Raw genomic sequence first — 25,499 nt, 5'->3', positions numbered from 1 at the left:
GCTGTCACTTAGCTTGCAAAACTGTCTTTATGCGCACTTGCGAGTGTCCTCTTCCACTGCCTGTGGTTGCTGTTGCTTCTGAAGAATAAGACCGGCTCTAGCTCTGTAGGTGGCAGACAATAACTGAAAATCCCTGAACATTTTTACACAAGTAGCCAACTGAGTGATGCCCGGACCACACCCAGTGTACTTTCCTTCCTGCCTGGTGTTATGGTCAGTTTCCCTCCTCATTCTGAGAGAGCTTTAAAGGCCCCTTCATTTTGCTGTGCAATTTAAAAGAAAAAAAAAAAAATATATATATATACACACACACACATCTGTATAGTCTTGCCTGCCTGCCTTTTATTCTGCCCACATGTAAAAGGCTGCACTGCTACCTTGATGTTTGTGCTGCTCACTGTACTCTTAAAGTCACTAACCCGTTACTCATGGATGCAAAGTGTAATTAAAATAATAATAAAACAAGTATAAACTAATAAATGAAATAGAGTAATGGTATAAAACTTTAGGTAAGATTTCTATTTATAATTCCTTGTAAAGTAATACTTTCTGTATCACCCCAACCGTAGAAAACAGAGCCTCAGGAAGCCCACGTGGTCCGCCATGGTCTCAGGTGTCACGGGTAAGGAGAGAAGGCAGGCTGGGAACTGCTGACTGCAGCGCCGGCGCCCTCCAGTGAAAGCCGCCTCCGTTCTCACAGGAGGCTACCAGCTTATGCTTAAAGGATGAACTAAGACCTTGTCATTGTTGAAAGTTAGAACTGGTGATTTCTAGCAACTTAGAGAGTGAAGAAGGACATAAAAAAATAAACTGTTAATTGCTGGGTGACTTTAGGATCAAACTGTAAACTATATTATTTGTCCAGAAGATGGACATAGTACATTACACAGGGCTGTTATTCCTTATTAAAAACAGCTAGGCAGAATAAATGACTCCTTTACTACCTATCATCCTTCCACTACACATACCTATTTATAGCCAAAATTGAAGGTGGTTTTAAAATCAAGTCATTTCCTTCTAAAGTGTTTTAAATGATGCCTGCTTCAGTCGTGTCCAACTCTTTGCAACCCTATGGACTGTAGCCTGCCAGGCCCCTCTGTCCATGGAATTCTCCAAGCAGGAATACTGCAGTGGGTTGCCATTCCCTTCTCCATGGGATCTTTCCAACCCAGGGATCGAACCCATGTTTCCTGTGACTCCTGCATTGCAGGTGGATCCTATACCACTGAGCCACCAAAGAAGCCATTTAAATAATGGGTTACAATTTTAAAAAAAACTTTAAAAAAAAGAATTTTAATAGAACAGAAAATATCACATGGAGTAAAGGTAAGAATTATATGTTCTAGATCATATTGTAAAATATACGTCAATATGGGTGATGGTTAAAAAAAAACCAAACATTATTGTAGGGTAAACAGGATTATACTTAGAACCACAAAAGCAAAGGCACATTCTAATTTGACATTGATAGACTTATTCACTGATGTGACCCTTGGTTTCAGCCAGTGTTACGTGAAAGGAGCTATTATAAAGTAACTCACATGGGCAAAGATTTTATTCCAAAAATATTGTACTTTTATCTTCAAAAAAAAATGTTTATTTTTAGAGTGAGAACATGTCACTATTTTAAAATCCTGGTTCATTCAAGCTAAGTAGTCTTGGTACAGGATACAATCAAATCATGATACACACTTCAGTGATTTTTATACTGAGTCACATACTTAATATTAAGGCACATTTACTGAATAAAAAAATAAGTGTTAAGTTCTTGAGCTTTTAAATTAGAATTTCATAAAGTGCTTTTCAAAAGTCTTATATATTATAGTAATTAAGTGTATATAATTTCCTTAACAAAGGCACTTTGAAAAGGATTGGCACATGGCATTTTGTCTTGCCCCTTTTTTTCTTGGTAGTTTCAAACTTTCTTCACACATCTTCTCTTCCATTGCATTTAAATTTTCTTTAATAATTCACCACTGGAACAGGCAGCCCTATTATAGAATAAGATGAACTTTAACTGTCACTTTAAAGATCAAGTTTTAGACAGCTTTAGGAGTTTAGCAATTTCTCTAGTGTACAAACCAATTCTTAATGGCTTAAAGAAAATTATATTTGAGTGGCAAATTTGAATCATTAGGCTAATTCAGAGTCCAAGATTTGAGATGGTGTTCTAAACACACATTTTATCTCCAGGGTTTTCTGCTGTTTTCTCAGGTCCATCTGGATATAAGTTGACGGCTGTCAGAGGTATAACATTCACTTTATCCAACTGAAGAATTCCTCTGAAATATAAAAATTAAAACTAAAGTAAGACAGGGCTACTTTGAGATGATAATTAAATCTATACCTGGGATTAGGTATTTTTGCTTCATTTTATTTATGATGGTAGTTCACTTTAACCAAACTAATTGGTTTGGAGGAGTAAGAGGAAGATCCTTAGCTGGTACTGTAGGAGATGACAAGGTAAATTATAGATCTCCATGGCATACACAGTCCTAGATTTGCACAAAGTGGACAAGAGGACTAGGCCCAAGCAGCTTTCTAATCCGTACTCCACTGGCATGCAACCATAGATCTTTAGACAGCATTTCTCCTGTTACTCATAGCTCAGCTGGTAAAGAATCCACCTAAAAGATTCGCTGGAGAAGGGATATGCTACCCACTCCAGTATTCTTGGGCTTCCCTTGTGGCTCAGCTGGTAAAGAATTCACCTGCAATGCAGGAGACCTGGGTTTGATCCCTGGGTTGGGAAGATCCCCTAGCGAAGGGAAAGGCTACCCACTGCAGTATTCTGGCCTGGAGAATTCTATACAGTCCATGGGATCCCAAAGAATTGGACACGACTGAGTGACCTTCACTTTTACATTCTTTCACTTTCTCCTGTTATTAAAATACCTTGCTAGTCTTCAAAATTTTACTGCATTTTAAATTGATACTTTGTGGTTGAAAATACATAGTGAAGCCCTCTTGTTTCATTTCTTTCTTATACACAATGCATTTTCCGTTATAGACACTTGTTCCCTTTCTCTCCAGTACACTAAGTTCTTAAACAGCAGTCTGTCCTAGCCACATGTGAATTCCCAAGACAGGTGTCTTGACTATATACATATCCAATAAAAGTCTGTTAATTTTGCTAAAGCTGAAAGATGGGCTAGAAAAAAAGAGATATATTATCTTTTTCCCCCACTTGTCTTACTCTTCCTAATTTTTCTATTTTCTACTCTGTAGTAAATACAACTACTTTTTAATCATTAAGAATACTAAAGTTGATCAAAAATGAGAAATACTTACTTGTATTCACAAACTGGGAAAAGCACCTTTAAGATGGTTATTACTATAACTGCTCCTATAATTCCAACCACCATGACATTCAAAAACATAAAGAATATTGGGAAAATACTGCTCCAAAACCTGCACAGATCTTTTCTGAACTTTTCCATCCACTGACACATCACCTAAAAAAAAAAAGTTTTTATTAGATGTGCAAGTTTCATCTGAGCTCTAAGAAACTTTAAAACTTATGTTCTAGTTTTAGGTGATGGTAACATTTATACTAACCCAAGATGGGCGGGTGATGGTGGAGAGTCTGACAGAATGTGGTCCACTGGAGAAGGGAATGGCAAACCACCTCAGTATTCTTGCTTTGAGAATCCCATGAACAGTATAAAGAGGCAAAATGATAGGATACTGAAAGAGGAACTCCCGAAGTCAGTAGGTGCCCGATATGCTACTGGAGATCAGTGGAGAAATAACTCCAGAAAGAATGAAGGGATGGAGCCCAAGCAAAAACAACACCCAGCTGTGGATGTGACTGATGATAGAAACAAGGTCCGATGGTATAAAGAGCAATATTGCATAGGAACCTGGAATATCAGGTCCATGAATCAACGCAAATTGGAAGTGGTCAAACAGAAGATGGCAAGAGTGAACATCAACATTCTAGGAATCAGCAAACTAAAATGGACTTGAATGGGTGAATTTGACTCAGATGACCATTATATCTACTACTGCAGGCAGGAATCCCTTAGAAGAAACGGAGTAGCCATCATGGTCAACAGAGTCCGAAATGCAGTACTTGGATGCAATCTCAAAAACGACAGATGATCTCTGTTCGTCTCCAAGGCAAACCATTCAATATCACAGTAATCCAAGTCTATGCCCCAACCAGTAACACTGAAGAAGCTGAAGCTGAATGGTTCTATGAAGACTTACAAGACCTTTTAGAACTAACACCCCCACCGAAAATGTCCTTTTCATTATAGGGGACTGGAATGCAAAAGTAGGAAGTCAAGAAACACCTGGAGTAACAGGCAAATTTGGCCTTGGAATACAGAATGAAGCAGGGTAAAGATTAAGAGAGTTTTCCCAAGAGAACGCACTGGTCATAGCAAACACCCTCTTCCAACAACACAAGGGAAGACTCTACACATGGACATCACCAGATGGTCAACACTGAAATCAGATTGATTATATTCTTTGCAGCCAAAGATGGAGAAGCTCTATACAATCAAAAAAACAAGACCAGGAGCTGACTGGGGCTCAGATCATGAACTCCTTATTGCCAAATTCAGACTTGAAGAAAGTAGGAAAAACCGCTAGACCATTCACGTATAACCTAAATGAAATCCCTTATGATTATACAGTAGAAGTGAGAAATAGATTTAAGGACCTAGATCTGATAGAGTGCCTGATGAACTATGGAATGAGGTTCGTGACACTGTACAGGAGACAGGGATCAAGACCATCCCCATGGAAAAGAAATGCAAAAAAGCAAAACGGCTGTCTGGGGAGGCCTTACAAATAGCTGTGAAAAGAAAAGTGAAAAGCAAAGGAGAAAAGGAAAGATATAAGCATCTGAATGCAGAGTTCCAAAGAATAGCAAGAAGAGGTAAGAAAGCCACCTTCAGCGATCAATGCAAATAAACAGAGGAAAAGAACAGAATGGGAAAGACTAGAGATCTCTTAAAAGAAAATTAGAGATACCATGAGAACATTTCATGCAAAGATGGGCTCGATAAAGGACAGAAATGGTATGGACCTAACAGAAGCAGAAGATATTAAGAAGAGGTGGCAAGAATACACGGAAGAACTGTACAAAAAAGATCTTCACCACCCAGATAATCACGATGGTGTGATCACTCATCTAGAGCCAGACATCCTGGAATGTGAAGTCAAGTGGGCCTTAGAAAGCATCACTACGAACAAAGCTAGTGGAGGTGATGGAATTCCAGTTGAGCTATTTCAAATCCCGAAAGATGATGCTGTGAAAGTGCTGCACTCAATATGCCAGCAAATTTGAAAAACTCAGCAGTGGCCACAGGACTGCAAAAGGTCAGTTTTCACACCAATCACAAGGAAAGGCAATGCCAAAGAATGCTCAAACTACCACACAATTGTACTCATCTCACATGCTAGTAAAGTAATGCTCAAAATTCTCCAAGCCAGGCTTCAGCAAAACGTGAACCGTGAACTTCCAGATGTTCAAGCTGGTTTTAGAAAAGGCAGAGGAACCAGAGATCAAATTGCCAACATCCGCTGGATCATGGAAAAAGCAAGAGAGTTCCAGAAAAGCATCTATTTCTGCTTTATTGACTATGCCAAAGCCTTTGACTGTGTGGATCCCAATAAACTGTGGAAAATTCTGAAAGAGATGGGAATACCAGACCACCTGACCTGAATCTTGAGAAACATATATGCAGGTCAGGAAGCAACAGTTAGAACTGGACATGGAACAAGAGACTGGTTCCAAATAGGAAAAGGAGTCCGTCAAGGCTGTATCGTGTCACGCTGCTTATTTAACTTCTATGCAGAGTACATCATGAGAAACGCTGGACTGGAAGAAGCACAAGCTGGAATTAAGATTGCTGGGAGAAATATTAATAACCTCAGATATGCAGATGACACCACCCTTATGGCAGAAAGTGAAGAGGAACTAAAAAGCCTCTTGATGAAAGTGAAAGAGGAGAGTGAAAAAGTTGGCTTAATGCTCAACATTCAGAAAACGAAGATCATGGCATCTCGTCCCATCACTCCACGGGAAATAGATGGGGAAACAGTGGAAACAGTGTCAGACTTTATTTTGGGGGGCTCCAAAATCACTGCAGATGGTGACTGCAGCCATGAAATTAAAAGACTCTTACTCCTTGGAAGGAAAATTATGACCAACCTAGATAACATATTAAAAAGCAGAGACATTACTTTGCCAACAAAGGTCCAGCTAGTCAAGGCTATGGTTTTTCCAGTAGTCATGTATGGATGTGAGAGTTGGACTGTGAAGAAAGCTGAGCACCGAAGAATTGATGCGTTTGAACTATGGTGTTGGAGAAGACTCTTGAGAGTCCCATGGACTGCAAGGAGATCCAACCAGTCTATTCTGAAGGAGATCAGCCCTGGGATTTCTTTGGAAGGAATGATGCTAAAGCTGAAACTCCAGTACTTTGGCCACCTCATGCAAAGAGCTGACTCACTGAAAAGACTTTATTGCTGGAAAGGGAGTCTGAGTGAACTCCGGGAGCTGGTGATGGACAGGGAGGCCTGGCGTTCTGCGATTCATGGGGTTGCAAAGAGTCAGACACGACTGAGTGACTAAACTGAAATAAACATTTATACATCTTGACTGTAATGGTGGTAACATGGGTGTCTACACTTGTCAAAACTTAACTGAACTGTACATTTTAAATGGGTCCATCTTATTTTTTTAATGTACCTCAAAGTTATTTACAATTTAAAAAACTATTTTCTAGCAAAAGAGGCATAAATGTTTGTTACATGTTGCTCTCCTTTACAATTATTTACACATGTTGTCTAACTATAAAGGGCTTCCCAGGTGGCACTAGTGGTAAAGGATCCACGTGCCAGTGCAGGAGATTGAAGAGACATGGGTTTGATCCCTAGGTCAGGAAGATCCCCTGTAGAGGAAATGGCAACCCACTCCACTATTCTTGCTGGACTGGCGGGCTACAGTCCCTGGGGTCCCAAAGAGTCAGACATGACTAAGTATCTGAGCATGACAAGAAGGCTAGTCCACTTATATAGAATGGACCTGTCAGCTACGTTGTTTCCAGTGTTTGGAAGACAACAGAAGGAAAGAGTGACAGACATTTGTAGCTTTTGGAACCCTACGGGGAGTTCAGTTCAGTTGCTCAGTCATGTCCGACTCTTTACGACCCCATGGACTGCAGCAAGCCAGGCTTCCCTGTGCATCAGCAACTCGTGGAGCTTGCTCAAACTCATGTCCATCAAGTCGGTGATGCCCATTGGTGATGGGGAGTTCACTGCGTACTTCAACAGTGATAGAGGAAACTTGGGCATGCTTTGATGGCAAGGACTGAAGAGTCTGTTCTTCCTTGCTCTGAGAGAGATGGAGTAGGATTAGTAAGGGCACCAGAGTTCAGGCATTCAAAAAGTGACCCAGGTTTCTCCAGTAACCCAAAGCAAGCAATCCTAACCTAACCTTCAGCGAGAACCTCTTCAAAGAATCATCAACCAAGTGTGCTAACTCACCGTACAAAGTCTTGAGGGGACTGTGCGCGTGTGTACATGTGTGCACACATGAAGTCACAGAATAAACAGACCGATGGGGATATGAGAAAGACCCCCAAACAAACTGAAATCTAATGCCTTAACCATCATCATCTGAATACATTACTAAGAAGGAAAACAGGAATACCTAAAAATGTCCCATTAAAACAGTGATGAGTTCATTATTGACAATGTCCCATGGATCCAATTCTCATGGTTTCTACCTCATTTTAAACGCTAGCACTTATTTGCTTTACCATAACCATAAATGCTTGTAACACATAAAGATAATCCCAAATACCTGATTTACCTTATATGAAGATGGAGGCTCAGCCCTGAGAGGAGTTTCAGGTAATTTGCCAGGTAGAGCTTCATTTACAGTGGTTTCCACATTTCTGATAAGATACTGGCTGGTGGTCTGCAATGAACTAACACCTTCTCCTGAGAAGAAAGAGCCAAGTTACCAAAATGCTGAGAACGTGCTGGTGACTCTCCCACTAGTTCTAGGATTCTACACCAGTAACATTTAAGATGGTGGGAACATTTGCTTTTTTCGTAGGAGAAAAAGAAACATTTGATGGTTTAGATTTAAATGCCAGAAAGGAACCTCAAATTAAGACAGTAAGAAGGGAGCTACAGCAGTTACGATTCTGTCACATAGAAAGTCAAATTTTTTAAGTTCTGTGTGTCAGTGGAAGAAATGATATTTCCTCTTCTAAATGAACTTAAGTGAATGAAATTCTTATTATGTATTTTTAGATGATTTCAGCAAAATGTCCCTCTGTCATCAGCACGGACCACATTTTACAAAATGCATACATAAAGCAATACATGTTATAAAGCATTTTTAAAAGAAGCTTACTTCCAAACATATTAACTATGATGAAAAAGTTACCAATTAAAGAAATCATTTCCTTAATACTTTAAATAATGGTCTTTGAAAGTACCTTTTTTGGAGAGGTTGGGAAGGGTGAATAGAATGTCACTGTCTCGGGAAATCGAGTAGAGCATGCTTTCTTCTAAAGGCAGGGTGTAGTTTGAACGTCTGACTATTCCCTGATTCTTAACTAAAATATCAATTTCAGTAATGTCCTTTTGTTGAGCCTATGAAAAAATAGAAGCAATTACTCTTTATACTGTGTGGATCACAATAAACTGGAAAATTGTGAAAGAAGTGGGAATACCAGACCACCTGACCTGCCTCTTGAGAAACCTATATGCAGGTCAGGAAGCAACAGTTAGAACTGGACATGGAACAACAGACTGGTTCCAAATAGGAAAAGGAGTACATCAAGGCTATATATTGTCACCCTGCTTATTTAACTTCTATGCAGAGTACATCATGAGAAACGCTGGACTGGAAGAAGCACAAGCTGGAATCAAGATTGCCGGGAGAAATATCAATCACCTCAGATATGCAGGTAACACCACCCTTATGGCAGAAAGTGAAGAGGAACTAAAAAGCCTCTTGATGAAAGTGAAAGAGGAGAGTGAAAAAGTTGGCTTAAAGCTCAACATTCAGAAAACGAAGATCATGGCATCTGATCCCATCACTTCATGGGAAATAGATGGGGAGACAGTGGAAACAGTGTCAGACTTTATTTTTTGGGGGCTGCAGAATCACTGCAGATGGTGGCTGCAGCCATGAAATTAAAAGACGCTTACTCCTTGGAAGGAAAGTTATGACCAACCTAGATAGCATATTGAAAAGCAGAGAAGCAGAGACATTACTTTGCCAACAAAGGTCCAGCTAGTCAAGGCTATGGGTTTTCCAGTAGTCATGTATGGATGTGAGAGTTGGACTGTGAAGAAAGCTGAGCGCCGAAGAATTGATGCATTTGAACTGTGGTGTTGGAGAAGACTCTTGAGAGTCCCTTGGACTGCAAGGAGATCCAACCAGTCTATTCTGAAGGAGATCAGCCCTGGGATTTCTTTGGAAGGAATGATGCTAAAGCTGAAACTCCAGTACTTTGGCCACCTCATGTGAAGAGCTGACTCTCTGGAAAAGACTCTGATGCTGGGAGGGATTGGGGATAGGAGGAGAAGGGGACGACAGAGGATGAGATGGCTGGATGGCATCACAGACTCGATGGACGTGAGTCTGAGTGAACTCCGGGAGTTGGTGATGGACAGGGAGGCCTGGCGTGCTGCAATTCATGGGGTCGCAAAGAGTCGGACATGACTGAGCGACTAAACTGAACTATTTATTTTGAATAGTGACACAACCTGGTAAGAGTCTAAAACTGAATTTTCTTCCCTGATTTCTGAAACTAACAAACTTGTCCTATTTACAGCATTCCTCTTTAAGATAGTTAATTTGCATCTCTAATCACACACAGTGCGCTTTAGTACGCACTATTAGAGGTTTGCTCTGTTTCGTTCCATTGCCTTAAGAGAGACCTGGCCAGAAGATGGCAGCAGAGCTACGAACCAAATTCAGTCTCTTCACTTACTTGCTCTACTTAATAATGATCACAATTTTAAGGGATATAAACATGTATGAATATGATCTTTTTCAAATTAAGGCTTCAAATTCTAAGCAGGTAAATGCTAAAACAAGTAAGACAATTCTAAATGATTGGATACAGGCAACATTAGTGTAGCTTCTTTCCTTATCAAGTCAGAAATAAATAACTGAACGTGTGCGTAACACTGAACACAAACCTTTACAATTAACCCCCAGACGGCAAGCGCACTATCTTACCTGTTTTCCATCTATCTCTACTACCTCTTCTTGAATGACAATCAGCTGCAAACTGGAACCAGATGTCATAGGCCACTCATGAACTAAAATCCTTACACTGACAATTCCAAAATATTCTTTTTCCTCCAAGTTTTCCAGATTTTCATTCTTCACTGTTAAAAAAAAAAAAAAAAGTGATAGCTTTGAACAAAAAATGCCACCAAATCAGTTACTGAATTTGATCATTTTGTTGACATTTACATGGAACAAGACAGTTGTACACCATTATCTTTGCCTTTCTTTATTTCTGACCTCATTGATGTTTCAGATCTATGAAACCAAAGACAACTTGACAAACCTCTACAATTCTTGTACTCATTTAAAGGGATAAATGCCTGATGACTTCCAGATTTTGTATGGAACTTCAAACTTGCCACACCTTTCCTATTCTTTTACATAGATTGGCTACGAGGAACCAGGAAGGTGTAACTGTTTACACAACAGGGTAGAAGACACAGACGATCTCAAGTGTTAGAGAGGTGACCACATTCATTCATCCATCTATTCATTCATTCACAAAATCCAGTGATAGAAAGGACTCTAGCAGTAAGGACAATTGAGGGTTTTTGTCAATCCTTTTCCCAGTTAGCAACTTGTTAATCACTGGGGATGTTAATCGCTGGGAAGGGCGGGAATGAGGATGAGGGAGGGAAAGCCCCGTAATTACTCCCCACTAACTGTGGTGTTGGAGAAGACTCTTGAGAGTCCCTTGGACTGCAAGGAGATCCAATCAGTCCATTCATGAAGGAGATCAACCCTGGGATTTCCTTGGAAGGAATGATGCTAAAGCTGAAACTCCAGTACTTTGGCCACCTCATGCAAAGAGTTGACTCATTGGAAAAGACTTTGATGCTGGGAGGGATTGGGGGCAGGAGGAGAAGGGGACGACAGAGGATGAGATGGCTGGATGGCATCACTGACTCGATGGACGTGAGTCTGAGTGAACTCCGGGCGTTGGTGATGGACAGGAGGCCTGACGTGCTGCGATTCATGGGGTCACAAAGAGTCGGACACGACTGAGCCACTGAACTGAACTGAAGTGGACAAACGATGGAGTGGGATCTGCTATTGGCCCTGTTCCTTCTGGCTGAGAAACCCCACCCCCACCCCAGCAGCAATGGAGGGTGGCAGTTGCAACTGGTTTATAAAGCTAAGGAGTGCTATAGAAAAAGATACTAGAAACCAATAAAACTGAGGCAAAAGCAGCATTTTGTTTCTGTTTCTCCAATGTTATTGGCTGAGAATAATCCGCCAAAAAGGAACCCAGATGGATATCGTGCATGCAGGCTCAGCTGTTTAAGCCGATGCTGTGCCTTTACAGAGCTGTTCCCTTGATCCAGCATGCTCTCCGTTACTCACTCTCCTCCCTTAGGTTTTTAAATTTTATTATTTTTTGATATGGACCATTTTCAAAGTCTTTATTGAATTTGTTACACTATTGCCTCTGTTTTGTGTTTTGGTTTTCAGCCGTGAGGCATGGGGTGTCTCAGCCCCCCACTAGACTGAACCTGTACCCCCTCTATTGGAAGGCAAAGTCTTAACAACTGGATCTCCAGAGAAGTCCCCTCCCATACATCTTTAATAAACTCCTACTTAATAGTTCTAGATACCATATCCTTACAATGCTGAGTTCATGCCTTTTTATAAAAAAAATTTAAAGCACTAATAGTGTAGTTCTTAGTTTATAAACCTGTCTCAACTGGGCCGAGTTCCTTGAGAGGACGCATTACATTCTTATTCTATCAGTTCAGTTCAGTTCAGTCGCTTAGTCGTGTCCAATTCTTTGCGACCCCATGAATCGCAGCACGCCAGGCCTCCCTGTCCATCACCATCTCCCGGAGTTCACTCAGACTCATGTCCATCGAGTCCGTGATGCCATCCAGCCATCTCATCCTGGGTCATCCCCTTCTCCTCCTGCCCCCAATCCCTCCCAGCATCAGAGTCTTTTCCAATGAGTCAACTCTTTGCATGAGGTGGCCAAAGTACTGGAGCTTCAGCTTTAGCATCATTCCTTCCAAGGAAATCCCAGGGTTGATCTCCTTCAGAATGGACTGGTTGGATCTCCTTGCAGTCCAAAGGACTCTCAAGAGTCTTCTCCAACACCACAGTTCAAAAGCATCAATTCTTCAGCGCTCAGCCTTCTTCACAGTCCAACTCTCTTATTCTACAGCCTATGAGAAGTAGTGATTCCACTCAGAATTATAAATGCATAATTTAAAACAAATACCTGGTCTAGTGGTTCTGTACCCTAACTATGTATCAGAATCAACTGGGAACAGTATAGATGCGAAAGCCTCACTCTAGTCTTAAAATCTCAGGGGGTACAGACTAGCATTTGTAATTTTTAAACAGGTACATACATTTTTATAAAGAAACAAGTAGCCTAACCCCTGGTCTCAATCTAAGTTCACAAACTTGTTCCTCCTTGACTTCTGTGTTTCTGTTAATAAATCCCTGCCCCTTTGCCAAACTACCAAGGGCGAGAATGACTAGGCTGCCTTTGCCTTCTTCACTCTCATCCTCTAGCCAGTCAGTTGCTCCCTTTGGACCATTCCAGATCCAAAGTACCTCTCCTACGTGTCCTTTCCAGCTCCACTACCTCCCCACCCAACACCTAGTTCATTAGCTACTTACTCTTGATGTGTTTACCTAACTATTCTCCCCTTAAGCAGAGAAGCGCGCTGGCTGCCACGGACCGCGCAGAAGCGTGGTGGAGAGGAGCTACCCCACGCCGAAGGTTAGGGGCGGCAGCTGAGAGGAGCAACCCCACGTCCAAGGAGTAGTGGCTACAGGGGGACGGCCGAGAGGAGCTACTCTACATTCAAGGTCAAGAGGGGCGGCCGTGAGGAGATACCCCTCCTCCAAAGTAAGGAGCAGTGGCTGCGCTTTGCTAGAGCAGCCGTGAAGAGATACCCCATGTCCAAGGTAAGAGAAACCCAAGTAAGACGGTAGGTGTTGCCAGAGGGAATCAGAGGGCATCAGAGGGCAGACACACTGAAACCATAATCACATGGACAGAAAACTAATCACACGGATCCCAGCCTTGTCTAACTCAATGAAACTAAGCCATGCCACGTGGGGCCACCCAAGATGGGCGGGTCATGGTGGAGAGCTCTGACAGAACATGGTCCACTGGAGAAGGGAATGGCAAACCACTTGAGAACCTCATGAACAGTGTGAAAAGGCAAAATGATAGGATACTGAAAGAGGAACTCCCCAGGTCAGTAGGTACCCAATATGCTACTGGAGATCAGTGGAGAAATAACTCCAGAAAGAATGAAGGGATGGAGCCAAAGCAAAAACAACACCCAGTTGTGGATGGGACTGGTGATAGAAGCAAGGTCCGATGCTGTAAAGAGCAATATTGCATAGGAACCTGGAATGTCAGGTCCATGAATCAAGGCAAATTGGAAGTGGTCAAACAAGAGATGGCAAGGGTGAACGTCGACATTCTAGGAATCAGCAAACTAAAATGGACTTGAATGGGTGAATTTAACTCAGATAACCATTATATCTACTACTGTGGGCAGGAATCCCTCAGAAGAAATGGAGTAGCCATCATGGTCAACAAAAGAGTCCAAAATACAGTACTTGGATGCAATCTCAAAAACCACAGAATGATCTCTGTTCATTTCCAAGGCAAACCATTCAATATCACAGTAATCCAAGCCTATGCCCGAACCAGTAATGCTGAAGAAGCTGAAGTTGAACGGTTCTATGAAGACCTACAAGACCTTTTAGAATGAACACCTAAAAAAGATGTCTTTTTCTTTATATGGAACTGGAATGCAAAAGTAGGAAGTCAAGAAACACCTGGAGTAACAGGCAAATTTGGCCTTGGAATGCGGAATGAAGCAAGGCAAAGACTGATAGAGTTTTGCCAAAAGAACGCACTGGTCATAGTAAACACCCTCTTCCAACAACACAAGAAAAGACTCTACACATGGACATCACCAGATGGTCAACACTGAAATCAGATTGATTATATTCTATGCAGCCAAAGATGGAGAAGCTCTATACAGTCAACAAAAACAAGACCAGGAGCTGACTGTGGCTCAGATCATGAACTCCTTATTGCCAAATTCAGACTTAAATTGAAGAAAGTAGGGAAAACCACTAGACCATTCAGGTATCACCTAAATCAAATCCCTTGTGATTATACAGTGGAAGTGAGAAATAAATTTAAGGGCCTAGATCTGATAGATAGAGTGCCTGATGAACTATGGAATGAGGTTCGTGACATTGTACAGGAGACAGGGATCAAGACCATCCCCATGGAAAAGAAATGCAAAAAAGCAAAACGGCTGTCTGGGGAGGCCTTACAAATAGCTGTGAAAAGAAGAAAAGTGAAAAGCAAAGGAGAAAAGGAAAGATATAAGCATCTGAATGCAGAGTTCCAAAGAATAGCAAGGAGAGATAAGAAAGCCTTCCTCAGCGATCAATGCAAAGAAACAGAGGAAAAGAACAGAATGGGAAAGACTAGAGATCTCTTCAAGAAAATGAGAGATACCAAGGGAACATTTCATGCAAAGATGGGCTCGATAAAGGACAGAAATGGTATGGACCTAACAGAAGCAGAAGATATTAAGAAGAGGTGGCAAGAATACACAGAACTGTACAAAAAAGATCTTCATGACCAAGATAATCACAATGGTGTGTGATCACTCACCTAGAGCCAGACATCCTGGAATGTGAAGTCAAGTGGGCCTTAGAAAGTATTCACTACAAACAAAGCTAGTGGAGGTGATGGAATTCCAGTTGAGCTATTTCAAACCCTGAAAGATGATGCTATGAAAGTGCTGTACTCAATATGCCAGCAAATTTGAAAAACTCAGCAGTGGCCACAGGACTGGAAAAGGGCAGTTTTCATGACAATACCAAAGAAAGGCAATGCCAAGGAATGTTCAAACTACCGCACAATGGCACTCATCTCACACCCTAGTAAAGTAATGCTCAAAATTCTCCAGGCCAGGCTTCAGCAAAACGTGAGCCGTGAACTTCCAGATGTTCAAGTTGGTTTTAGAAAAGGCAGAGGAACCAGAGATCAAATTGCCAACATCCGCTGGATCATGGAAAAAGCAAGAGAGTTCCAGAAAAACATCTATTTCTGCTTTATTGACTATGCCAAAGCCTTTGACTGTGTGGATCCCAATAAACTGTGGAAAATTCTGAAAGAGATGGGAATACCAGACCACCTGACCTGCCTCTTGAGAAATCTGTATGCAGGTCAGGAAGCAACAGTTAGAACTGGACATGGAACAACAGACTGGTTCCAAATAGGAAAAAGAGTCCATCAAGGCTATATATTGTCACCCTGCTGATTTAACTTCTGTGCAGAGTACATTATGAGAAACCCTGGGATGGAGGAAGCACAAGCTGGAATTAAGATTGCCAGGAGAAATATCAATAACCTCAGATATGCAGATGATACCACCCTTATGGCAGAAAGTGAAGAGGAACTAAAAAGCCTCTTGATGAAAGTGAAAGTAGAGAGTGAAAAAGTTGGCTTAAAGCTCAACATTCAGAAAACAAAGATCACGGCATCTTATCCCATCACTTCATGGGAAATAGATGGGGAAACAGTGGAAACAGTGTCAGACTTCATTTTTTTAGGCTCCAAAATCACTGCAGATGGTGACTGCATCCATGAAATTAAAAGACTCTTACTCCTTGGAAGGAAAATTATGACCAACCTAGATAACACATTAAAAAGCAGAGACATTACTTTGCCAACAAAGGTCCATCTAGTCAAGGCTATGGTTTTTCCAGTAGTCATGTATGGATGTGAGAGTTGGACTGTGAAGAAAGCTGAGAGCTGAAGAACTGATGCATTTGAACTGTGGTGTTGGAGAAGACTCTTGAGAGTCCCTTGGACTGCAAGGAGATCCAACCAGTCCATTCTGAAGGAGATCAACCCTAGGATTTCTTTGGAGGGAATGATACTAAAGCTGAAACTCCAGTACTTTGGCCAACTCATGCGAAGAGTTGACTCATTGGAAAAGACTCTGATGCTGGGAGGGATTGGGGACAGGAGGAGAAGGGGACGACAGAGGATGAGATGGCTGGATGGTGTCACCAATTCAATGGACATGAGTCTGAGTGAACTCCAGGAGTTGGTGATGAACAGGGAGGCCTGGCGTGCTGCAATTCATGGGGTCGCAAAGAGTCAAACACGACTGAGCGACTGAACTGAACTGAACTGATTCTCCCCTTCTGTAATCCCTCCCTCTTCAACCATTCACAGGATGGTTCCAGATTAATCTCACCATCACATGGTTTTGATTACACAGTGTCATTGCTAGACGCCTTCAGGGGCACCCCATGACCTTGCTGGTGGTTCTCTGCCTGGTCCTTCTTCTTCAGGCTCATTACAGTGCCCTCTCTCTCATCTGCTTAACCTCCCTCGCATCCTCTGAGCTTCCATCTGGAAAGCTTCCCCTCTCTTGTGGTCCATTTCAGTGCTTTCCCTGTTTACCCAGTGGTCTCCCTCATGGAAAGGTAGGCTGCTCATCAGCCTACTCTTATGCCCAACGGCCAGTCACTAGAACAGAGACTCAATAGATGAGAAAAGGCAGTCATGTCAATACATCAGAGAGTACTGATGCATATGACTCTTCCTCCAAATCTGTAATGGCTGCTACAGAATAAAACTAGTAACAACAAGAGCCCTCTATATGCTGACTTTCTCTACTGAGGGAGACCGCTTTCCAAAATGGCTCTCAAGGACTCTTGCCCCTCCAGCCTTTCTGCCCCTTTGTAACTGCCTTCCACGGAGTGCGAGCTGGACCTAGACACTTGTTTCGAACAAAGAGAATACAGCGAACGTGCTGGAATGTCACTTGTGTGATTAGATTACAAAGAACGTGACTGGTGTCTTGCTAGTGTGCTCTCTCCCTGACAGTCTCTCTTGTTCTCTGATAAAGCCAGCTGCCGTGTTGTGAAATGCTCTACAGAGAGGCCCATGTGGCAAGAACATGAAGGATGGACTCCAGCTAACATCCTGTGAGGAACAATTCACAAGGAAATGAATCCTGTCAAGAACCGCAGGTGCTAGGAAGCAGACCTTTCCCAGCTGAGCCAGAGTCAGAGGACCCAGCTAAGCCAAGCTCAAATTTATGACCTACAGGAACTAGGAGAGAGTAGTGTCACAGGCTATGACATTTGGATTAAACTGTTAACCAGCAATATAACTAATACATCTACAAAGAAGAATTTCTTTTTAAGAATTAAGGATAGAAGACTCTTGCTGTAGTTGCATTCAATGTTTTAAAGATTCCTATAAAATGATAAGACAGGCTTTTACTTCAGCTTTCAAGGAAATAAACTCAATGCAACTGGGATGATTAGAAAGATGACTATAAGAAATAAAGCAGGCAGCCTGAGCCCCACATCAAATTCCTAATACATACAACATCAGTGGAATGTTCTTCAAGCCAGTAATGGCACTTCTTTTCCTCGCTATGATGGATTAACTTGCAGTACACCAACTCTCTCACTGAGAACTACAGCAAACATGTAAAAACGTGAACGCACACATTGACACTGAAATCTGCACTGAAAAAATACTAAGCAGAATTCTTCAGGTAGAGGGAAAAGAACTCCAGAGCGGAACACAGATATTCAGGAAAGAATGAAAAGCAATAGAAACAGTAACTGTGAGGGTTAGCACAAAAGAACACTGGCCTCCAGGAGAACACTAGGCACAACTTACGGTGCTCAGGGTTTAGGAACCCAAAGAGCTAAAATTCATGAAAATAGCAACACAAAAGCAGCAGGGGGAGGAATTCCCTGGTGGTCTGGTGGTTAGGACCCTGGGCTTTCACTGCCATGGCCCAGATTCAACCCCTGGTCAGGGAACTAAGGTCTCTCAAGGCACAAGCCTAAAAAAATAAAACTTAAATTGATTAAAAAATTTTTAAAGCAGAAAGAGAATAAATGGAGTTTAAGTGTTCTAAGATTCCTGCAGTGGTTGGGAAATGATAAAAGTATAAGTTTACTCATCTCAAGGGTAACCATTAAAACAGTAACATAATATAAAAACCAACAAGATAGAGGGGGACAATGAAACAAAAAGTAAATAACCCAGAAGAGGAGAAAAAAAGAAAAAAAAGAAACAGAACAGATAAGACACAGATAGAAAACAATTAATATAGACTATCTAAATCTAAATATATCCCTTATTACATTAATGTAAGTAAATTAAAATCCCAATTAAAGACAGAATGATAGCCTGAATTAAAAAAAAGAAAGAAACCACAAGTACATGCTGCTTGTAGGACATTCACCTTAATTATAAGGACCCAGGAAGACTGAAAAAAAATGGAAACACACCACTAAACAATCCACCACCCTCCTCCATGCCCAGCCAAAAAGCAGTTACTGGTAAAATAATATATTTAGATAAAGCTGATTTTAAGGCAAGAATATCACTAAAGATAAATAAGGGCATATTATAATGACAAAAGAGTGGATTCACCAGAAGACATAACAGCTCTAAATCTGCATGGATTTAGTAATACTGTATGTCAAAACACACAAAGCAAAAACTGACAAAAATGAAAGAACAGACAAATGTTCATAGTGCAGATTTTAACATACCATTCTCAGTAATTCATAGGGCAAGCAAACAAACAAACAAAAATCAGTAAATCCATGAAAGACTGAGAGATATAGAACATCATATCCAACTAATTACATGATTAACTTTCTTTTCAAATACAAATAGGAAGCAACATTTATTAAAACTGGCCATATGTTAAGCTATACAGCAAGTCTCTAAATTCAAAGGGTTAAAATTATACAGCTACATCTCTGATGATAGAGATGGAATCAGTAAAAAAGAAAAAAAAATCCCTCAGTGTTTGGAAATTAAGCAATATACTTCAAAATGACTCCCAGGACAAGAAAATATCACAATAAATAACTGGAAAACATGAATGGAATGATAATAAAGACACACAATGAATTAAGTATAGGACACAAGTGCTCAGAGAAATATTTACTGCCTTAAATCTGTATATTAAAATAGGTAACAGGAATACTATACAAATTTCTCATATTCTTTATCTCATTCAAACAATGGGTATATTCCAATGTAACATGTTTGCTTGTCTTTAAACAACTCAAGATTTTAAAAGGTTAAAGAGGAAAATGTAAAACAGACATAAAGGTAGAAGAATCAGGAAGACAATTCACTTTTCTCTTCGCTTTTTACAAATGTGAAGAGATTTTGCCTTGCTTGTAAATCCCTATTTACTACCTCTAGGTACATTCTTACATTGTTATTAACCTACCAGACATGCAGTTCCGAGCAATATCAATGCCATGATAGAGAATATGTGAAAATGCCAGAAATAACCAATATTAAGTAGGAAAAGAGTTTTAAATCCATTAGTGTTATCATATACTCTAGTAATGATGTATATTATTAATTTAAAATGGAAATAAATAACATCAAAGAATTGTGTTTCACTTATTTGGTGTTATTAAAAACACAGAACAATTATGGAAATAATTTAGCAGTACTTACCTATCAAAGTCTGACAGCTTATTCGGGTTACACCACTATTTACAGGGAAGTCATTTACATATACCTGTCCACTCTCATAGGTTATGTTAAGAACAACCTTAAAATAAAGCAGCATATACATTAATTCCAATGGTTTACAAATGATGACAAACTTCATGTCAAAAATACTTTATCTAACTAAATGAGGTATATAGATAAAAAATAAAACAGTCTGCATGATACTTAGCTAAATGATATAATGAAAGCATAACAAAGACACACCTGTTCTTTAGACACCTCCCCATCCTCCAGGGTGGTTACATTAATTCTGAGGCTGTCCTGCAAAATAAATACATAGATCAGGTAGGTATGCATCTGCTGAACCGAGAGTAACTCAGTTCATTCTCTTCTCCCTCAGTTATACTTACTGTATGATCGCATATGACTACATTTAAAGAACCCTGTTAAAAAACTCATCAGGAAAAAAAAAAAAACACAATTCATCAGTTTCATTTTTACAGCTCTTTTGTGTGTGTGTAGGGGGTGGCTTTCAGGATCTTAGTTCCCAAACCAGGGATGGAACCCAGGACCCCAGCAGTGAAAACATTGAATCTTAACTGCTAGAACACCAGGGAATTCCCTCTACAGCCTTTTAAATGCCATTATTCACAATTTCAGTTTTTCATAATCTATACACTTATCCATTAATATGAAATATATCATGTATCTGAGCATGTAATATGCAAATATAAAGTTTAAAAGAAAAGATAAACACTCATGTATCTCCTGCTGCTGCTAAGTTGCTTCAGTCATGTCCGACTCTGTGCGACCCCATAGACGGCAGCCCACCAGGTTCCCCCGTCCCTGGGATTCTCCAGGCAAGAACACTGGAGTGGGTTGCCATTTCCTTCTCCAATGCATGAAAGTGAAAAGTGAAAATCATGTTGCTCAGTCATGTCCAACTCTTAGCGACCCCATGGACTGCAGCCTACCAGGCTCCTCCACCCATGGGATTTTCCAGGCAAGAGTACTGGAGTGGGGTGCCATTGCCTTCTCCATGTATCTCATACCCAGGGGCAAAGCTAAAATGTCATTCATATCTTCTAAGTCCCCTGCATGACCCTCTCTGTCACATTTCCCACTGCCCCTCAGAAGGAATCCCTATACTGTCTTCCATGTTAACACTCCTTGCTTTCCTTTACAGTTGAACTCCCTATGTTCTCTTTCTCTAAACAACCTATTGTTTAGTTTCATCTGTTCCTGAACTTTATAAGGGAATGATATTGCACGTATTCTTTTGGAACTTCTTTCATTTAAAACAGTTATGTGGGCAGACATAGACACTTTTTTTTTTTTAACAGCATTGTGTAATATACCATCAATTTATTTATTTGTTCCATGAGAGCGGACATCAAATGTTTCCAACTTTATTGTTTTCACATACAAACTTGCTCTTATCCTTCTTAAAGGTGTCTTCTAATACCCATGGACAAGGACTTGGGGTGCACAGTTTCAGTGCCTCTCATGGTATGCTCAAAGACAGTCTACTCAAATATTTAAGTTTATTCATGAGATGCTTACTACACAGAAGAAAGCACTATTTTAAGTATTCAGAGTCACAGGAACTATAATTTGTTATCTGTAAATGAAATTCTCTCCTAAGTGTATTCACAGACGTTGTTATCCTAGAATAAAAAGAAGACTCCTCTTGAATACCTTGGGGGGGTATTCTTAATTTTCAAAGAGAAAAATTATTCATAAACATCAAACTAACATACCAGTGTATTTCTTGGCACCATGAGCAACCCCAATACTGTATATATTTCTAACAAATGAGAGACTAAGACAATGATTTTATGGGCTGAGTTTATTGATTCCTGGGACAATTTGATAAAGAGGATACTAACATGTAAGTCCATACCATTTATTCAGGATGACTTTGGTCTACTTCCCAACTCCCAGAGGAGCCCAGGAAGCTTTAGGACTAGTGATTCCTCAGCTCCAGCCCAGTTTCCTCCTGGCCCATCCTTATCTAGAATTAAGTGTGGGTTAGAACAAGTGAACTCATCTCTTAGAACAAACTAACATTCAATAAACCATCAAGTTGCTGGCTGCATTGTTTTATGCCCAAATTTCAGTCAAGAATTCATTCTTTCCAAACTAGACAATCTATTTGAAAACTAGTAGAGTACTGTTCTTCTAACAGTCTGGAGATAAGCCTCCAGTGATGCTCTTCTGAGAAACCTTTTTAAAGCTTCTGCCTTTCAGTAGAGAGCATACCCTATACTGTGAGCCATTTACTGCACGTACATACATCATTTGCTCAGTAGAACTGGGCTCGTTGTCTTTGGGAAAGACAATGAGCAGGCACAAGCAGACTGCATTTTCCAGAGGGCCACCTCCAATTACATGCTTCTGGATCCTCTTGAATGATTTCACATCAGGAGAGACTCTCATCCCTTCCTGCCTCCTAACCCAAAGTTCAGAGCCAGGTCATATTTCTTGTTCTTTCCAAGAGCCTCTGATGAAACTGGAAGTACAGGCTCGTCAGCCAGGGCAGTGTACACTTAGAAAAGGGTGGCAGAACTGAAGTCTCTCCCCACTCATTTTCAATTCTCCTCTGATTCCGTCACTCACAATCGCCCACCTGGGACAAAATGGCTTTCTAAGAACAAAAGTAATAGATACCTGGTTTAAAGTAAGTCTGAGGGAAATAAATGAAATAAATATTTACACATATAAGAAAAGAAGCATCCTCTGGCTGCCTCCCTCTCTTTGGTGACCAAGTCATTTCATTATCAGAAGAACGAACTATAAAAAAATTTTTATTAATTCACAATCTGTGTAACCTCAACATCTGACAACTTACATATGTAAACAAAACAAAAATGCTTATAATCCAATAAATCTGAGTGACTGAAGACATACACAGAGAATTTTCCTGATTTCAACCAATTTTCTTACATTTAGGTCAGGCAGGATACAAAGATAAACAAATGAAAATGTGTGTGATAAAGCAAGTATGAGTGAGTGAAGTCGCTCAGTCGTGTCCGACTCTTTGCAACCCCATGGACTGTAGCCTACCAGGCTCCTCTGTCCATGGGATTTTCCAGGCAATAGTACTGGAGTAGATTGCCATTTCCTTCTCCAGGGGAGCTTCCTGACCCAGGGATCGAACCCCGGTCTCCCGCATTGTAGACAGACACTTAATACAAATGGTCGGCTGAGTTGGCATTATTCAATATGGTATCCACTAACCACAATGTGACTATTTACATTTAATCAAAACTAAACAACATGTTAAAAACTCAGTTCCTCAATCACACTGGCGACATTTCAAATACTCAATAACCACAGTAGTCCAGTGGTTACCGTGCAAACACACCACTGCTGCACAAAAGTCAACAGAAAAACTCCTATCAAATATGCACGACCACTCTAAAACTCTTTCAAATATTCTGTACCTTTGAAAATTTTCACAATACAACTTTGAAAAATGTTTAGATTCAGAGCCTCAGCTTCCCACATACACCTTCCAAGGAGATTCTCCCAGTTGCAGAGCATTCATTTCACCAACGAAATGAGTGTAGATCTGGACTTTCCAAAAGCAGACAGAAGTCACAAGGAGAACTGAAATGAACAACTCACTAAGAACCCACAGTATGGTGTACTAAAGGCAAGCATATAACAGGAATAGACTCAAAGGTCTTTGGGATTCATAAATAACTATGATAAATCTCTAAAGTCTGGAAAAGGGGTAACCAATGACTCTATCTCCAGGACTCTAGGAATTACTTCATTTTAACTTGGTCTCGATCTCATATTCATATTTTTGAACAGCTGCAACTGTGGTCCACTTCGGATATAAGTGGTTCTTATAGCTTGGGATGGTGTGGCTTCTTGGAATGTCCGAAGAGAACTGAAACCGAGGTACGCTATTATTTTCGTAGCCAGGAAGGTAACGCTGAAACTCCTAAAACAGTGAAAGTACAACAGTGGCATTTATGGTGTCAGTCACCCCTGAGTGCTGGGTGTCCAGGTCTTGATTAGTAAGAAAAGGTGCACCTACGTCGTTTATCTTCATTCTGGGAAAATCGCATTGTGAAGTCTTCAGACTTTCCCCCTATCACACATTCAACGGCTGAGTGGCAAATACTGGTTAAGGACAGTGAGAGTCCCGCCTACCCGGGCAAAAGCAGTAAGAACCAGTCAGTCATCCTTCAGTACAAGCACGCGGTGATGCGCAAACTTCAGCCCACCTCGAGGTCACCTGGATAGAGAGCTTGCTGGAACGCTCTGCTGGGTCCTCACGCTGGTGCTTTTGATTGGAGCGTTTCTTCCAGGTTCCCAGCGGATGCTGGCGCGCCTGGCCCCAGCGCGCTTAGAGACCGGCTCCTCTAACACCGCCCGCTAAAGGCAGGCCGGCAGGGTCAGCGCTGGGTCTTCCGTCCTCTGCCTCTGAGGCCCCCAGGCACCCGGCTTGCGCGCACCTGGAGCCCCGCGCGCCGGGGGCAGGCATTCCTTCCCGCCGCCCGCCCGGAGCAGACAGGTGGCCTGGAAACGCCCTCGCTCTCTCGTTGAGCAACTTCCACGTTTCCCTAGCACATAAACACTGCCTCGCCCCAGAGCCCGGCTCTACCCCAAGAAGGCGCCATGACAAAAGGCTGTGATCGGCGACTTTCGACGGCAAACGCCCGTCAGGACGGCAACAGCCGAGACTACGGCAACAAGCAGTTTTGCTGCGCCGGGCTTAACCACACGTTAAAGATTCCCTTTCACTCTCTCGCCTCCCTCGTCCCCTGCCCCCGTTTCCTTGGGTGCTTCTCCCCACCACTCCCAGCCCTTTGGGAGCCCGAGCCCCAGTCCACGGCCTGCCCGCAGGGAGGTGGAAGGCGTCGATGCAGACGCTGCCGTCCCAAGTCTCCGGCCCGGGCTTCTCCCCCAGGATCCCGGCCGAGTCGCGCCCGCCTAGCCCTACCTTCGGGGCTGGCGGCAGGAGCGGCGGCTCAAGGGTGCCGGTCGTCAGCCACCCGGTGGCTGGCAGGGCCGCGAAGAAGAGCAGCCGGAGAGCGAGGGGCGCCCGCGGAGCGCCCTCCATCTTGGACAGGCCGGGGGCGGGCGGCGGACCTGGGCCTGCGGGCTGGAGGCCGGGGCCTAGCGGGCCTGAGGGGCGGGGCCTTTCGTGGGGCGGGGGCCTTTGTCGGGGCCGGGCGGGGCGGGGCGAGGGCGGGGCGAGACCCGGAAGTCTCCGAGAGCAGCGGGGGTCTACGGCTCCAGGCCGCCACACAACATTCGGGGGCGGGGTCAAGTCACAGAAGGTCCGATTTCGTCATTAGACCGGCTCTCTGATTTGAGGAGAATTTCCTCACCTGAATGAGTGTAAACATTCTCATTGCCTTTGTTTTTGATTTAGTATATACTGTTTGTGTACGTCAGTATGTCTCTATGTGTATATATTTACATATATCTACAAAGTGAAAAGGGTAATGTATCAGAACACTGTTGAACGTATCACATTTGGATAATCACTCCTAAAGGAAATCAATCCTGAATATTCATTGGAAGGACTGATGTTGAAGCTGAAACTCCAATACTTTGACCACCTGATGCGAAGAGCTGGCTCATTGGAAAAGACCCTGATGCTGGGAAAGATTGAAGGCGGGAGGAGAAGGGGACGACAGAGGCTGAGATGATTGGATGGCATCACCGAATGGATGGACATGAGTT

At 41.9% G+C, this 25,499-nt stretch overlaps 1 protein-coding gene across 2 annotated transcripts; it reads right to left on the bottom strand.

Moving 5' to 3' along the window:
• Nucleotides 1-1,330: 1,330 nt before the first annotated feature.
• GINM1 (glycosylated integral membrane protein 1) lies at nt 1,331-24,909 on the bottom strand. Of its 2 annotated transcripts, none has more exons than XM_068985270.1 (8): nt 24,751-24,909; nt 20,055-20,111; nt 19,794-19,890; nt 10,226-10,377; nt 8,469-8,625; nt 7,832-7,962; nt 3,292-3,455; nt 1,331-2,282 (listed from the first exon to the last, which is right to left on the bottom strand). In XM_068985270.1, exons 1-8 carry the CDS (start codon nt 24,868-24,870, stop codon nt 2,171-2,173), a joined length of 990 nt encoding a protein of 329 aa, XP_068841371.1. In that variant the 5' UTR covers nt 24,871-24,909; the 3' UTR covers nt 1,331-2,170. The 2 variants fall into 2 exon arrangements, with proteins under 2 accessions (XP_068841371.1, XP_068841372.1); XM_068985271.1 differs by having other exon boundaries at nt 7,832-7,959.
• Between the last annotated feature and the right edge of the window lie 590 nt (nt 24,910-25,499).

Source organism: Capricornis sumatraensis, chromosome 13 (genome assembly GCF_032405125.1).
Source record: "Capricornis sumatraensis isolate serow.1 chromosome 13, serow.2, whole genome shotgun sequence".
NCBI lineage: Eukaryota > Metazoa > Chordata > Mammalia > Artiodactyla > Bovidae > Capricornis > Capricornis sumatraensis.
The sequence above is the reverse complement of the archived record's forward strand: the minus strand, read 5'-3'. Positions and strand labels throughout refer to the sequence as shown.